General features: G+C 37.1%; 1 protein-coding gene across 2 annotated transcripts in view; it reads left to right on the top strand.

The window, feature by feature from the left end:
* LOC134473842 (uncharacterized) overlaps positions 1-16435 on the top strand; it is a 256365-nt gene that overhangs the window by 113140 nt on the left and 126790 nt on the right. For both annotated transcript variants that reach the window (XR_010044303.1, XM_063239527.1), the window contains one exon: positions 5622-5700. Coding sequence is in view for 1 of the 2 variants with exons in the window: in XM_063239527.1 (XP_063095597.1) it covers positions 5622-5700 (79 nt within the window). In the remaining variant the exon portion in view is untranslated. The remainder of the gene's footprint in view (positions 1-5621; positions 5701-16435) is intronic.

The raw sequence follows: 16435 nt of genomic DNA, 5'->3' as shown, positions 1-16435 counted from the left end.
GCATGGTTAAAGAAAATGCTGTGTTTATATACAATAGAGTGATATTCTTTTTAATTTTATTTCAAAGAGAATAGAACCAAACTAAATGAAACAGAATAAAATCAAACAAAATAAAACAATGAGAGTGATGCAGGACTTCAAAATAAGATAATGGGATATCAACAATGGCTAACATAATGCCTCATGTTATCTTCAGAATAGCTGCCCATACCACAAGACATAATAAAATCAAACAAAACAGAATAAAACCAACCAAAATAAAACAATGAAAGTGATACAGGACTTCAAAGCAAGATAATAGGAAATCAACAATGGCTACCATAAATATCTTGTTATCTTCAAAATAGCTGCCCATTAGACAAAATAGAATGTAACAAAACAAAACAGAATAAAACCAACCCAAACAAAACAATAAAAATGATACAGGACTTCCAAACAAGGTAATAGGAAATTAACAATGGCTACCAACTTTCCTTTTTAGACATTTCCTCTCCCTTCACCTTCGCAATATCAATTGCTCATTTTGGATCCCACTAACTCTCAATTTTTTGTACTAGGGAGACTACACAATGTACCATTCTGTCACAAGGAAGGATAAACTTGAATCATTTGTAGAAAAAATGGATGCACCTGAAGATCGTAATGTTAAGTGAAGTAACTCAAACATCCAAGCTTATATATCACCTATTTTCTGTTATATAAAAAATTATATAGATATATCTATATCATACGTATCTATGTATTATATGTAACTATCTATATGTGTATATACATAAAAAGAAAAAAGAGAGGGAAAAAAGGGATAATCCAGCACAGACAATGTATCCAAAAGCATACCTTGACTTAGTGCAACCATCTTACATATTTTACATGACCATTATGATGTGAGCACAAGGATACAGTTTTAAATCTGTAGGTTTAACTAACTTTATAAGGTTTTATAAATAAATGAATCTGATGCTGGAAAAATAAAAGAGGGGCAGAGAAAAGGGGAAAAAATACTTAAATTTGTTACGTACTTGTACCAATTCCCTGTAGTGAATGTAATCATTATGTAACACAAATGTGTAGTAATGAAAGTTAAAACAATATAATTTAGTAAGGACAAAGGGAGAGGGACAGTTTTGCTAGATGGAGCTGCAGAGAGGTTGGGTATACTGAGTGTGACAAATATGCTGAGCCAGGGACTCTGTGAAACACATCACAGGAAACCCAGGTGATTAGATAGAAACATAGGCTAAAATCCCTGTGCTCTCTCAACACATCCTATTATTTATTGTCTATGTCATATTTTTATTGCTGGGACACAATACCTGACACCTACAGATTAAAGCAGAGGTTTTTCTCGGTTTACATTTTAATCCCTATTTTAGTTGTTGGGGTCCAACTCAAGAAGGCTTGGCTGAAGGTCATGGCGGAGGGATAACTGCTCACCTCATGGTAGCCAAGAAGTGTACCAAAGAAAGAACCAAGAGGGTAAATATACCCTTTTAGGTCATGCTCATAGGGATATGTCTCTTCTGACTAAACCCTATCCCCTAACAAAAACTCATTTACAAACCCCATAATCCAATCACCTTTCAAAGCAACACCTGTGATCCCATGAGGCTTTGGGGGGAAAAGCTATGTATAAATCATAATACCTATCAAAGCCTCACTAGCAAAGTTCTGATGAAAAACAAAAATACCAGTACACACTATTCAGTACTGAGTATAGCATGAGTTCACTATCAGGAATGGGATCCAAGAAAAATGTTTTGAATAAAAAGACAACACTCGTGAGTTAGGTCTCTGAATGACAGACGACATTTGGAGAATCACAGAGGTCAGGAAGGCACTTATTAAATTCAGCACAGCAGGAGGAGCTAGGAAAAGAATAACTAGGCCTAGCCTTGCAGGAGTAGACAGTCAAATAGAGAACAGTGAAAAAAGAAGATTGGATGGAGCAGGTGAAGACAAATGATGGAGGCCTTAGCAGCCAAACAGCAAGGGCTCTGCAGTGCTGTCATTCCGAAAGGCACACCCATCTCTCAAGATCATTTCCTGCTCTCCCTGCCTGTCATCCTCAGCCTGATAAATGACAGAAGACATGGATGTATGACTATTTACTAGGATCAATAAATCATTAAGTCTTTCTTTTGGCCCATGAGTCAGCATCTTGCCTTATACTTTTAAAAAAAAATTTTGTAAGTTTTATTTGCCTTTCAGTGAAGAAATGAAGATATTTTTTAAAGATAAAGATTATTCACCTTTTAATTAGTAAGGATTTATTCTATTCTCATCATAGAAATAACCCTTGACTTGAACGTAGGACATCGCAGTTCTCTGCCATTGAGAAGTTGTATGACCTAATCACTAGAACTTTCCAAGTTATTGGTTCTTCACTTGTAAAATAAAACACAAGGTCAGGTCATCTTTGAAGGTCCTTCCTGCTCTATTATGTTACAAGCTTCTCTTGCTCTTTATGAACCAGGGTGGATTTATCAGTCACCACCATGTGCTCAGCACCATTGATGCAGAGAGCTGAGTTTTCATCACATTCCCACAGTGTCAGAATTACTGATGATTCTTGTAATTCATTAACCAAAAATTCAGATATTTTGCACAGCTTGCCTGAGTGTAACTCTATCTAGTTAGATGCCAGTTATGTTTGACTTGCACAGCAGAGCTCCCTATAGCAATCTGTCCCCATTAAGGATGCCTGGATCAGGTATCTTAATTCAATAGCAAGGAAGTTGTTTAGCCAATGACTTTAGAGGTCTTCAGCTTTAATGTGCTTAAGAAACAGGTGAATAAACATGTAAAGAATGCAGATGCTTGGACTTTAACCTCAGAAAGTGTAATTGAGAAGGCATGTGCTAGTACTTAGGTCTCTGCATTTTAACAAGTTTAGATAAATCTGATGCAGGACTCCACTGGCCACTATATGAGAAACACTGCCTCAGAGGAATAGAAAAGATTTTTTTGTTAAAAAAACATTAATTCACACTGAAAGTGAATTGTGTTTTATAAACTAGTAACTTAATTGCAGGTGTTGGTCTCTGCAATTATTGGGGTTACAGGAAGCTAGGACCAAAACTTAGCTCTGAAATCAGAGAAAAATTCTCTGCAGGCAGGATGGGGAAATGCATAATGCTGAGTTGTTATCAATTATTTTGACATAGTCTGGCTTTACTGTGCTACTCTGATTGGTATTATCACCTTCCTAACTGGAAGCATCAATGTGCATTGGCTTCTCCTCTCTTTTGAAGTGAGTCCATCTCCATCTAAAACATTGAATCCTGGTGTAAGTGTGCCTCAGACAAGGGATTCATCAAATTCCTGGCTTACTCTCAGATTACAGGGAAGGACAAAGAATAAAGCTATGCCTCTAAATTGTGCTGTGGTTATATACTTATATATGATCAGATAGACAGACCAGTTGGGGTCTGAATGTGCTCTATCAAATAAACAGAACTCACTGTAACTTGTAAATTTACAGTATATGCTAAGACTTCTGTAATCTCTCTTCCGTAAATTGAAAGTGTCAATTTGAAAATGGGAGAATGTTTTCCAGACTGTCCGCATTTCCAAAGAGAATCTTCTCATATTACACCGAGGATCTTGATTAAAATCTCCTAATGTACAACAAAATCTCCCAGTGTCTTATGAGTCTCAAAAGAGTCATCTCAGAGTTATTTACAACAGTCCTTGCATCCTGGAGTTTAACTGTGTCTCTGTAAGGACTTGCTTAAAAACAGAGGCACTGTGATTGTAATGCTGATGATCCCACTTGGTAAAATACTCTTAAGGTTTACACCTTCTCAGGCATACCACATGCCTCTGTATCTAGAAGTCCATATTCAGTTTAGCTCTCCTTTAAAAGGTCTTCCCCTACTCATCCAAGGAAAGAAACTGAAATTCAATTCATCCACAGGACCCAGAATAAGCATCCTTTCACCTCTGTCATTTTCTCAAACCGTTCTCTACTACACTCCTTTGCTACCTTCTCAGTGTTCTTATTGTATTTCCTAAGTAATTTAGCATAATGACACATAGATAGTTATTCCTATGCTTGATTTTCTAAACTGTGAGCTCCTTGAAGGCAGTGCCCACCATAGTGGTGCACCATAGTGTATAACATGCATTACACACACACATGCATTGTATAAAAATACACTGAAACCAACAAATCAGGCAGGCATGTGATATATCAGCACAAACTGACACACAGAAAATGATTGGTTTTTTGCAAATATTCTAAACTAAAACTTAGATGGATGATATTCTCCCAAGAGTATAAATATATAATGGGAGGTGAAATCTCAGCATCTTAATCAGGACGCCAAGTCCTTGTGTGGCTCATTCTTTCCACTTTGGTTACATTTATCAAAATTGGATTATAAAGTCAGTATTTTCTCTATTATATATAGTGTCTTGAGGGGGAGCAATTTCTGGGGTGCACAGTAAAGAAAACCAGAGACAGAAAAAGGGGATTTTAGAGGCCGGAGATGTGGACTAATTCCCTCACCAGGGAAACTTATTTTCATGCCCAGTGAGAAGGCTGTTTCTGCCTTGTTCTTTGTCTGTTTCGAGCTTTCTTAGAAGCAGCAGCACCATGGGAACAGGCATTGCCGTCACACGTCAGGCATTTAGGCATCTATTAAGGGGAGATGAAAAGAATACTGGACGTGACAGGGCGGATGAGAGGCAGTGGAGATGAGTACAGAGGCCAGGATTTAAGATGTAGATGGACACCGTCTTGGTAGTGGGAGTAACAGTGGCTGGAGCAAGATGTAGTGTCATCTATTGTTTTAAGATTCGATTACCAAGGGGTCTACCCATGTTCCTCCTTCACTCCAACAAGCCACATTGATCCCAGAGGATAAAGCACCATGTAGAGAGCTTTCAGAGTCTGAAAGTGATGCAGCAGTTAAAATTGTTTCATGTTAAATTTGTAGTTTTGTTTTGTTTTTGCTTCTTCTTTTCTCTAAAATTTCTGAAATGCAGCTTGATTTAAGCCTAAAATCAAAATGTCTTAGAATCTCTCCACCAGTAATAATTTTAGAAAGTGATTGCATTACTGCCTTTTCTCTCCACAACATTGCTGTGCAGGAAATGGGCACTGAAAGCATTCTCAGGTGTACAAATGGAAATTTTAAGCTTTGCTAATTTTCCTGAGGTACCACAATTAATGAGTTATAGCTGAAGGAGTAATCTATCTATGCTGAGATACAAGTTTTGGTGTATAAAAATGGACATCTATTACTTGTCCTTCCCAGACAGAAAACATAAAAGAATAAGAAAATTCAGCAACTAAATACCAAGCTCTGCCATTTCAAAGATCATGGTCTGCTACTCAATGGGCTGTTGATGGCAGATCTGTGAATACTGCAATCAGGAAAGGGGGCTTTAAACTGGAGGTAATGACAAACCCAGTGTAGGAAAAGTCAATAGATTATTATGTGCGTCATTGAGCATTGTTATGAGCAGCAGCCTTTCACAGCAATCACCTTATTGCCACAGCACAGCAAGATAAACAGGGCCTCTTGTTCTTCAGAGCTTTATTATTAAACCTCTTCCCACATCGGTCAGAAATTATTTCTAAAAGCATTTGTTTATCACCTGTCTCCCCACTACAGGGTGCCAAGAACAAAAGCAAGCATTCTCTTCCAGACCTCTGCTGCAGACTATCTGGCACCAGTTAATATCAATCCTCTGGTAAGAATTATTGTCAGCCTACCCGTTTCTGGATCATTTACAGTGTAGATAATAGTCAAAGTTTAGAGTCCTAAGCCTCCAAGAAAATTAATTTTTAAAGACACATTTCTAAGATCCTGAACAGCATCAGACCATATTGTCTTTTAGAAAACTGTTGTTAGTGTATGTTTGCAGCACATGCATTTTACAGTCATCTCGGGGAGTGGGTAAATGTACATAATACAGCTTGATCTTCTAATTTTTTCCCTCCCTCTCTCTTCCTCCTCCTCTAGTATCCTTTCCCCCTTTTCATTCTTGCTGATATTATTAATCTTAGTTCACATTTATAGCGTACCACGTCCACATTCATTGAGCTTACTAGGACCTCATACCTAGCATATCTTCACTCTGCCTACCTCCCCATCCCATCCACCTCACCCTTTGCCCTTGATATCTTGGATCTCTTCCCATCTGTAAGAGATCCACCCCCTTTTCTTCTTCTACCCTTTATTTTTCTCTTAGTTAATACTTTGCCTTTCTCAGATGACAGACACCATATCATATTCAATTTGTGTATCTTCTTCAGTATCCACTTTTTTGACAGAGGTAAGTGCTTTACAGTACCAGAGTATAATAGCCTGTTTAGACCTTGGCAACTCTCTCAATACTTTTGTCATAAAAGTCCTTGAAGGGGCTGAGGATTTAGCTCAGTGGTGCAAGTGCTTGCCTTGCAAGCGCAAGGTCATGAGTTCGATCCCAGTACTGAAGAAAAAAAAAAAAAAAAAGCAAAATAAAAGCCTATGAAAACTTCATACTGTAGATATGTGGATACCATAGCTCAAAGTGACAACTGTCAGGTTTCTAAAAAACACCTCAATTAATAACAGCATTGCTGATTATTCCCCTTCATTTTAAAAATGACTTTGCTGGGGTATATTTTATGTGTTATATAATTCATTCACATCAAGTGTTACAAGTCAGTGATTTCTTAGTACATTATCCAAGTTAGGCAGCATTCACTGCAAATGAATTTTAGAATATTTCTGTCACACTGATAAAGTTCTTTATGCTCATTTATTGGATTATTTCTCATTCCCCTACTCTTCTCTTCCCTCACTCCAGGCAACCACTGCTCTAGACACTGTGTATCTTTGCATATCTACACTTTTGGCATTGAAGATGTTTCAAATAAGTGAAACCATATAGTATATGATATCATGTCTGGCACCCTTAACCTAGCATAATATTTTTGGAGATTATCAATGTTGTAGGGTATATCCACAGGTTTTTTTCTTTTTTATTACTCATTAGTACTCTGTTACGTGGATCTATACTTTTGTCCATCCATTCACCCCTTGAAGATCTTTCACTGTTTATATGTGGGAATATTATGAATAAAACTTCTAAGGATATTGGTTTACAATTCTTTGCGTGTATATATATGTTTCACTTCTCATGAAGTGGCACCAGTTAATATGACTCCAATCCTCTGGTAAGAATTATTGTCAGACTACCCATTTCTGGATCATTTACAGTGTAGATAATAGTCAAAGATATATAATGTCTTGCTTTTAAGTTATTTTCAGTTTCTTTATCATGGAATTCAATTAGCAAGGTGATCCAGCTCACTCTATATACCATTTGAGTCTCTGTATGAAAAGTAAAAGTGAAAAAACAATGTATCTGGTAGACACGAGATATTTTGGGGTATAATTGTCCTAAGGTGGAAGAAAAAAATTTCCCTGAGACAAACTACACCAGGGAATGAGTAAAATGAGCTATCAGCCAAAGCAGAGATATAAGCATTTAAATGTACCAGTTTACTTTTTTTCTTGCCTGTTCTCCAATATCCTGCCAGTGCATCCTTTAACAAAATCTAGATAGAGGTCATTTGGCAAGAGCATCAGGAAAACAGAACAGGTCAGGAGATGGTCTGGAAGAAGGTAAGCAAGCAGATAAAAATCCAGCTATTCTGCCTAGTGAATTCTCGCCTCCCAAAAGCAGTCAGTAAGCAGTCATTTATGTAAACATTTTTATCTTTAATAGAATTCCAGTGTTAGCAGGGATGTTATCAAGCATCATGGCCAGTGGTTTTTGAAATTCTGAGGGAGAACTGCTGAGCAGAAATCAAAGCAGTGTTGGTTTTTTCTGTTCTTCATATTCACACTTCCAGGTAAAACTATCACTGAATAAAGAAGTCTGTGGCTTTAAAAGGGTATATTTTCACTAGGAAGTCCAGCTCTGCACTTTAAAAATAAAATAGGGAAAAGGAAACATAGAGAATTAAGTGGTTTTTAGAAGCCTCTGCTGGACTTCTTCCAACAGCACAAATGTTTATTAGGATCAGGGGAAGACTCAATTTGCCAGGACTCTGTCCACTCACCACCAACCCTTTACCCTCTGGTGATTTCCTAAGAATCATCAAAAGAATTTCAAATACTTCTGTAAATGTCCTCTCTTCCTCTCAGATTATCCAGAGCCAGAATACCGCACTTTAAATTTCTAAAAATCTACAGGCTCCTCAGCACAACTCCTGCGACAACTCCTCTAGAGAACAGATTGCTAATCACCATGACTCCTCAACCAACAGCAAATTCAATTACAATCAGCCCACCTTGCATTTATACAGCACTTTCCAGTTTATTATTAAATTGAAGCACTGCAGAACCCCAGGCAGTAGATGGTAGAAGAAATCAAAGCCTGCTCAAAGTCACACAGTGGAGAATGAACCCAGCACTGGAAATAGGCTTCAGATATCCCATCTAAATGCTGCTTCTTTAACACAATTCCTATGGCAGGAATATGACATTATAGAATCATTTAACCTCCAACAAAAACCCACAAACAATCCTTAATTCCTTAAGCGCTATGAATTTCATGAAACAATGGTAAAGGATTTTGTCTCTAGTTGCAATCTGTAAGAAAACTAGGCACAGTACACCAAATCTCAGATGATTTCAAAACGTCCCAGCATTTGTGTCATATGTGATAGGAAAAATGATTCCTCTTCAGCCTTGCATAGGCTCACTGTGCCCTTCCCCTCAAGCTCCTGTCACAGTGAACCTTCCTTGGAGTGTCTCAGGGCTGAAGTGTCTCCTCTCCTGCTTCCCTCCTGGAGACTGAGCAGAGGTGGCCACTTTTTCCCTAATGTCCTGTCCATTGCAACATTGGAAATCATCTCTCAGCCTCTCCATGTTTGATCTGTGAAGTGAAACAGAAGTCTAAGTTTTCTGTAAGTTTTACTGGTTTAGCAGTTTTTCTTTGCTAGTTTTATTATCTCCCTCTGCCTGGTTGTTATCCCTCCTGGCACTGGCTTATTCTGTGCTCTGCAGAAGAGTGAAATTTTCAACTTGTCTTTTAGGATCATCTTTCCCAATATGTTCGTGAGTCCTGTGTGCAAATAAACCATGATGAGTTTTTAACAGCACTTTCTTGAAAACACCAGAATTTGTGATTAGGTTCTGATGATGGAAGTTTTCCTCATTCAGTCAAGGATGAATTTTCTAAAAAAAACTAAATTCATGAAAACTTCCCAATTCTCTGAGCATCCTAATTAATGAAGATATTGGTTAGCAGTCATCAATATTTATTTATTCTAAATCTGAAACTGATTAATTATAGATTTCAAATACTGGTATGCTGAGAATCATCTGAAGGAATATATTTAAAGTCAAGATTCTTGACCCTTCTGTGCAAAGGTTCTAATCAATAGTCTCCAAGCAGGACGTGGGAATCATCTTTTCCTTCAGAATCCAGATGACTCTGATAAGATTAGACCAGGATCGTATCCTAATGAACACTAGTTTACTAACTCAGGTTTCTAAACATCAACTGGGAAGTTGTTCTTTAAACAACTTCAATAGTTTCCCACAAGTCCCGAGAGAGAGAGAGAGAGAGAGAGAGAGAGAGAGAGAGAGAGAGACAGAGACAGAGACAGAGACGGAGACAGAGAGATAGAAGAAACAATAGGTTTTTCTTTGTGAAAGTGAACATGTATTTATGACATTAAGTACCTCAGTAAAAATGTGATGCCCCAATGTTTCATCCTCAAATTATAATATTAGATATTTTATATAACAATTTCTATGAATTCATTTCTAATTTGTACCACCAGACTGTTCTAGCACGCTGAAGGTTCACATTAGTAGAAATCTTTAATATTTTATTCAGTCACATTGTACTTTCCTTTTCTGCCTTCCTCTTTTATTAGCAGCTGGATAGATTAATTTTACATGTTGTTGCCACTGTTTCTCTATCCAGATATCAGAATAGCAATGTAACAAAAAAACTAATACGTTAAAGGAAACAATGACTCAGAATGTTTAAAATCTAACTGACCAGAAACACGCAGAACATGAGCTTTTTTCTGCCTGAAATCCTATGATTTTATCCTTAATTTCCTATCCTTAATCTTTTAGCTGTCCTAAGATCCCCCTCTCTCCTGTCATACCAGATGCAAGGTATAGCTCAATTTAAATACAATGTTGAGGTTTGCCCTGTGACTCCCACCGGCTGGTTTAGTTTGTTGGGAATGCAAGCTGCTTGATGGTGCAGATTTGAAATTACAGAAGCTCTATAAATTCTTTACTGAAGTAAGTGTAAACCTGGCTGGATTTAAACGGGTTCCCTTGTTCTTTCCGTTTCCTGCTATTCATTTATTTACTTGTTCACTTTACAAAAATCTATAAAGTGTCAGGATTTCTGCTAAGTCCTGAATACAAAAATGAAGAGCCCAATTTGCCTCAAGATCTGAAGGAGGAGGGTCAATAAAACCAATGATTTCAGACATGTTGATTGCAGATGCGTGGTAAGAATTACAGTCATCTGAACAAGCTGTGGAGACCTACAGGCAGAAGAAATTGCCTGAAGGATGAGGGGATGTCTATCTAAGGAGGCGATATTGAAATGAAAACTTGAAAGCTAAGCTGAAGTTTGCTACATGGATGAGAAAGGAGATACAGAGAGGAAGAAACAGCTTAACTAAGGATTCAAATTTTAGAATCTCACGGAAGTGAAAAAAATAAGATTCAGATCATCAGTGAGCTTTGGAGGAGCATTCTACAGAATGAAGAGCCACTGAAGCCTTTTGCAGGAGATATTTGTTTTTGTTTGTTAGTTTTTTGTTTTGTTTTGTTTGTTTGTTAGGAATTGAATCTAAGCCCTTCACACTAGGCTACATCCTTAGCTCTTTTTTATGTTCCCAAATTTTGAGACAGGTTCATGCTAAATTGCCTAAGCTGGGCTAAAATTTGAAATCTTCCTACCTCTGCTTCCCAGAGTCCTGGAATTATAGAAAGGGCCATCATGCCCACCTTCTGTAAGAAATTCGTAAAAGACTTTTGGAATCTGAATTTTTATAAGGTTTTCCTAGTTTTCTGCTAGGAGAATTCATACGCTATAAATTTTTTTAAGTGAATGCAAAGTGAAATTATGCACTATATGATTAGAATTAGAAACCAAGCTTATTTTTTAAGAAATACAGAAGACTATAATACGATCAAACCAAGGGCAAGTACATAAATTCACTAGACCTGAGGCCAACTGCTTTGAAAAGTATCCCCAAACTAAACTCAGTTTCTATTCACTTAGCAAGAACTAGGTGGTCTCTGTAAAGAGCAGGAGCCAGGTTGGTAAGCTTTGGAAGCAACATTCTGAGGCATTCAGCTGAGCTGTGTGGAGCCCAACTGTCTCCAACCCAAGCAGATAACATAATACAGCACCAGCCTCGGCTTCTAGAGGCATTTTGAGGGCAAACCCCAGAGTGCTTCATTCCTGTAAACTGGCCCGAGTGTTCTTTCCCACATAACACAGGGAAATGAGACTATCTCTGACTTGCCAAACCCCATCTGAAAAAGCACACCCCACTGGCGACAGCCTCATTGCCTAAGGATTCTGGGAGAAGATCCAGACAGAAGCACTTTATGTGGGGCAAACCAGGCACTTTAGCATCCTGTTTCCTCTCCTGGCAGACAGACATTTTTTCTTTTTGTCTATGGCAGAAACTAGAACTGGATCATGTGCCTGGGGCACCTACAAGATGGAAATCTGTGGCTGAGAGGAAAGCTGGAAAGCTTATTGGGGAGGCCAGCGAGAGAGGAAAGAGGGCAGAGAAAGCTCTAATTTAGGTCAACAGTACAAATACCATGATCAGGCTGCGACGGACAGAAGTCTTCAGAGGGGAGGCTGAGCTTGCTTCAGGGACTTCCTTTGGCAAAGGAAAACTGGGTTCAGGAACTGTTGGCACCATCTGTCCATTTAGGGTGAAAGTTTGCTATTTTTATTTGAGGATGTTTTGTGGTGGCAAGAAACTGCTAAAACTACAGCTGAAACAAAAATTGTTCTTGCTCTTTGACCAAGTGAAAGCCCAGATTCTGTCTCAGTCTGACTCTGGGTTCACTCAGATACCAAAATCTGGCCACTACATATCTAGCTACAAAGCTTGTATTTATTTAAAAGTGGCTTTATTATTGTTTTTTGGAATATACTCCTTAGAAAGAAAAAAATTAAGAAAACACAGGAAAGTACAATGTTAAAAGTAACAACAACCTAACTGGGCACGGTGGCCCACACCTGTAATCTTCAGGAAAGCTGAAGTTGGAGGATAACATAATTTTGAGATCAGCCTGAAATACATAGTGAGACCTTGTCTCAAAAGAAAAAAGTCCAATAGTTCATTACTGTAATGGTTGATGCATTGTATCAACTCCAGAAGTTTAGAAGCTGAGCTAAATAACTCAACAGTTCTACATCCTAGGTTATAGAGGACATACCCTAGGGAGGCTGTTTACCCTGTATAGAATGTTGTAAGGGTGGATTTATTGTGTCAACTTGAGTAATTTAGAAGTTTAACTAAGTGACTCAACAGGGGGCCACGGTCCTCATTTTGTAAGCATCCTGAGCAAGAGGAGCACAGGCAGATGGTGTGAATGCTACACCCATCCTAGGACAAGTAGCCTACAAACAATATTAGGGAGGAAAAGAGGCTTGCTCCCCACCTTTTTGGTCTTGTTGCTTTTACTGTCTTCTACCACCATAAACTCTTGTCCCTCTGCCATGCCACCCTACTTTGGAGGCAAATGACTATGGACCAAAATCTCCGCAAACTGTGAGCTAAATAAATCTTTCCTTTCATAATTTTGGAAGTTAGATATTTTGCCTCAGCAAGGAGAGACAAGTAATTAAGACAATTACCTACTCTAAATATTTTGGCAAAAAAATCTTTCCATTCCTTATTTCATCCCTCTTTTGCTGAATCCTTTCCTCCTACAAATATTTATTCACCAGACACAACAGATTCAAATGTATGTGTGAAAGAAAAATATGTCTGTCTACATGTATTGTGAGAGTTCTACCTCGCTTTATATAAACAATTACATGCATTTTCATATATATGCCTATATAATTTTTTAAAATGTATGCAAGACCTCTGTAATTCCACATAACTAGAGCTACTTTAAAATAAGCATGTAATCTACTTACTTCTTTCAAGAACAAATCATAAACATTTTGTCAATATATCTCGCCATCTTAATGATCCTCGAATGAGACTGCTCATGAGTACACATTTTACATTTTCCACAAGTGCCACACTGTTCTTCAAAAGGCCATATCACTTTGAGTAGACTATAGCTTCACATTCAGTTTGCCATTGTCTTTCAATTATATTTATACTGAATTTTTTTATAGTCATGCTTGCCATTTTTCTGCAAAATCAAATTTATCCATCATTTCTTTCATAGATTGTTTTCTATGATGCTTAGAAAGGCTTTTCCCATCATTAAATCATTTTAAGGGTACTTTCTTCTAACATTTTGATTTATTATATATATCCAAATCCTTGATGCATCTGGAATTTAATTTAGTTAGGGATCTACATAGGCCTACAGGTTTATTCTTTCTGTAATATACTCAGGAACTGTAATTTCAAAGGACTGTTTTTATGCCTTGGCTACAAACTTCATGGTGTAATTTTGTATTTTTTACACATGCACAGTAATGCTAGAAATTCACACTTCAGAAACTGGTTTTCCACCCTTGATTAAGATAAAAATATTCTATGGAGAGGAAACACTTTAAGGTTTGGCAGTCATTTCTTTGACTTTTTGTAACCTGAGACTTTTCAAGAGCAAGGCAGTATGTTTGGGGTGGATTTGGGGGTAATAAAGTGGGCAATATAGTATTTCTGGGGAAAAGAAACACAAAGATGAAAATTTGGCATTTCTGGAGTGGGAAGTTAGTGGCAGGAAATGATAAGTGATGACGCCAAAGTGCTGGCATCAGTCAGTTGCTGGCAGGTCTTATATGTATGCTATTTCAAAATGCTTAGACTCTATCTGTATAAGGCTGTAGGGAGCCATGGGAATGGTTAAGCACGGCAGATTTGGTTTTAGGGTGGATCACTGCTGCCTTTGCAGATGATTTATCTGGGAGCAAAGAAAAGAAGAAGCCATTAGGACAAATTGAGAGATAGCAATATGCTTCTGAATAAAGATTTTGATAGTAATTGATGACAATGAGCTCAGAGATTTGAGAAACATTTATGTGGTAAAATTAGTATATGAGGGTAAAGAAAAGGAAGGGCCAGACTGATGCCCGTATTTCTAGCTTGTGACTAGTGGTATCAGCCTAATGAACTAGAGTGTCCAAAACCCTAGTGATTATTTCCTAGGAAAATGCAAATTAAATTTATGCATGAACCTAAATGGATAGAATTTATTTTAAAGACTAATGATATTAAAATGTTGGAGTCTTGGAAAACTAGAACTCTCACATGCTGGTGATAGGTGTATAAATTGGCAAAACTCCTTGGGGAGGCTAGGGAAACTGGACTTCTCATACGTGTTGATAGGAGTGTAAATTGGGACAACAGTTTAGAAAAGTGGAAATACCTATCAGGGTAAATTTATGTGTAACCTTGAGCTAGCAAGGTTGTGTTTGTCAAAAATTTGTGCAGGTACAATAATTATACAGTTTCATTATACACAATACCTTCGTATTTAAAATAGCCAGAAATCCATCAGTAGTAAAACTGAAAAACAAATAGTGGTTTATTAAATGGAGTATCACATATTTATGAGAATGAACATGTTACAGCTACATAAAGCATTGTAGATTAATCTCATCAGTATGTAATGCTAAAGAAGCCAGGAATAAAGGGAATTTACTATATAATTCCACTCATAAAACATTTTTAAACAAATTGAATCTATTAGAAGTCAAGACTATTTTTAGAATAAAAAGAATAGTAAGCAAAAAAGGGGACTAGGAAAATCACTGGTGAGATTCTAAAAAGAATTAAAACATGTTATGTTTGGGTACCAACTCTCCATAATGAATGTAATCATTATGCATGGCAAACATGTACTAATAAACATAAAAACTGAGAAAAGAATATTCAGTGTGATTTCTGTGAAGCCTAAAGCTTCCCCCAAAATTCCACAAATCAATTGACCTCTGAATTTCACTTCATTCACTTTGTTAAAATATGGATATCAATTCCTGCTTATTAGGATTACATGTGGGAAGTAAAATAAGTTCATGTATTATATATGTTAGTATGCACTTTTCCTTCCTGTACTGATACATGTAAGTAAGCACATCACATTCTTTTTTCTGAAGGCAAAGGAAAAATAAAAATGGCAGTGCCAGAAAATGGTGTCCAAAAGTACGTGTCCTGAAGTGGTTCTTGATTTTTGAGTAGTTTACAAATATTGATCCTAGTAATTCATGAATGAATGTTTTCTGTATTCTACAAATGAAGGATGCAGTCTAATGAAGAGACTCAGAAATATCTAAGAATCAAATAACTACTTTCATAGATGAGATGGAAAGCCTGAGTAGAATAAAAAAGAAATGATTGAGTCATGCACTAAAGAACTAGATGGATTACAGTAGGGACTTGCAGTCATCAAGGTGGCATTAAGGCAAAGAGTTATTTCATAATAATTACAGGAGGACTGAAGAAAGCCCCAGACACCATAAAGAGTGATACTGTGCCTTAAAGTAGATACAACCGTTAAAGATCAGCTGATTAGCTAGCTTCCTTAATAGTAAAAACACTACAGCTCAAAGCTGCAATGAATCAAATGTTGGTGCATAACATTTCATTATGAAGCAGTAAGAAATAATCTTAATAATAGCTACAAGAGCTTCTTATAGTCCATAAATATTGCAGATGCTCTGACTTAAATTTAGGAATAAGGAAATTTAGGCTCATAAAGATTAAATGAGTCATTCAAGGTCATATCTGAGTCTGTTAAATGTATTGCCTCTGCAGGAGCCATGACAAATCTTTGTGGTCTATGCTATTCTCACACTAAGGAGATAAAGTTTAGATTGGGTTCTTAACTTATTATACTAGGAAGAGTATTAGCTTACTGTGCCAAACAAAGATTATGAAAAAGGTCTCCTTTGTGGCACTGACTGGCAAACTATTCACCTAACTTATTTCCTTTTTCCTTCCAGAATACAACTAAACTACATTTTCCAAAATCTTCACAGTGACCTTGTATCATATGATTCAATTCTAGCCAAAGATCAGTAGATGTGATATGAGGCACCTCCAGTTCTGGTCTCAGAGCAAAAGATGGAGAGAAATTAGTTCTCTCAATTACTACTCAGAGAAAAGTCATGCTGGTGATTAGAAATACTCATTCTGGCTTTGATGTGAATAAAACAAAATACTTCTATTTCGACAAACTACTGAGACTTGAGATTGCATTAGGATTTTACTTTTTAAAGGTTTATTAAGCTTAAA

The sequence above is a fragment of the Cavia porcellus genome, unplaced genomic scaffold (assembly GCF_034190915.1).
Source record: "Cavia porcellus strain 051 isolate PalLab524CR breed Dunkin Hartley unplaced genomic scaffold, mCavPor4.1 scaffold_28, whole genome shotgun sequence".
Classification (NCBI taxonomy): Eukaryota; Metazoa; Chordata; class Mammalia; order Rodentia; family Caviidae; genus Cavia; species Cavia porcellus.
The sequence above is the reverse complement of the archived record's forward strand: the minus strand, read 5'-3'. Positions and strand labels throughout refer to the sequence as shown.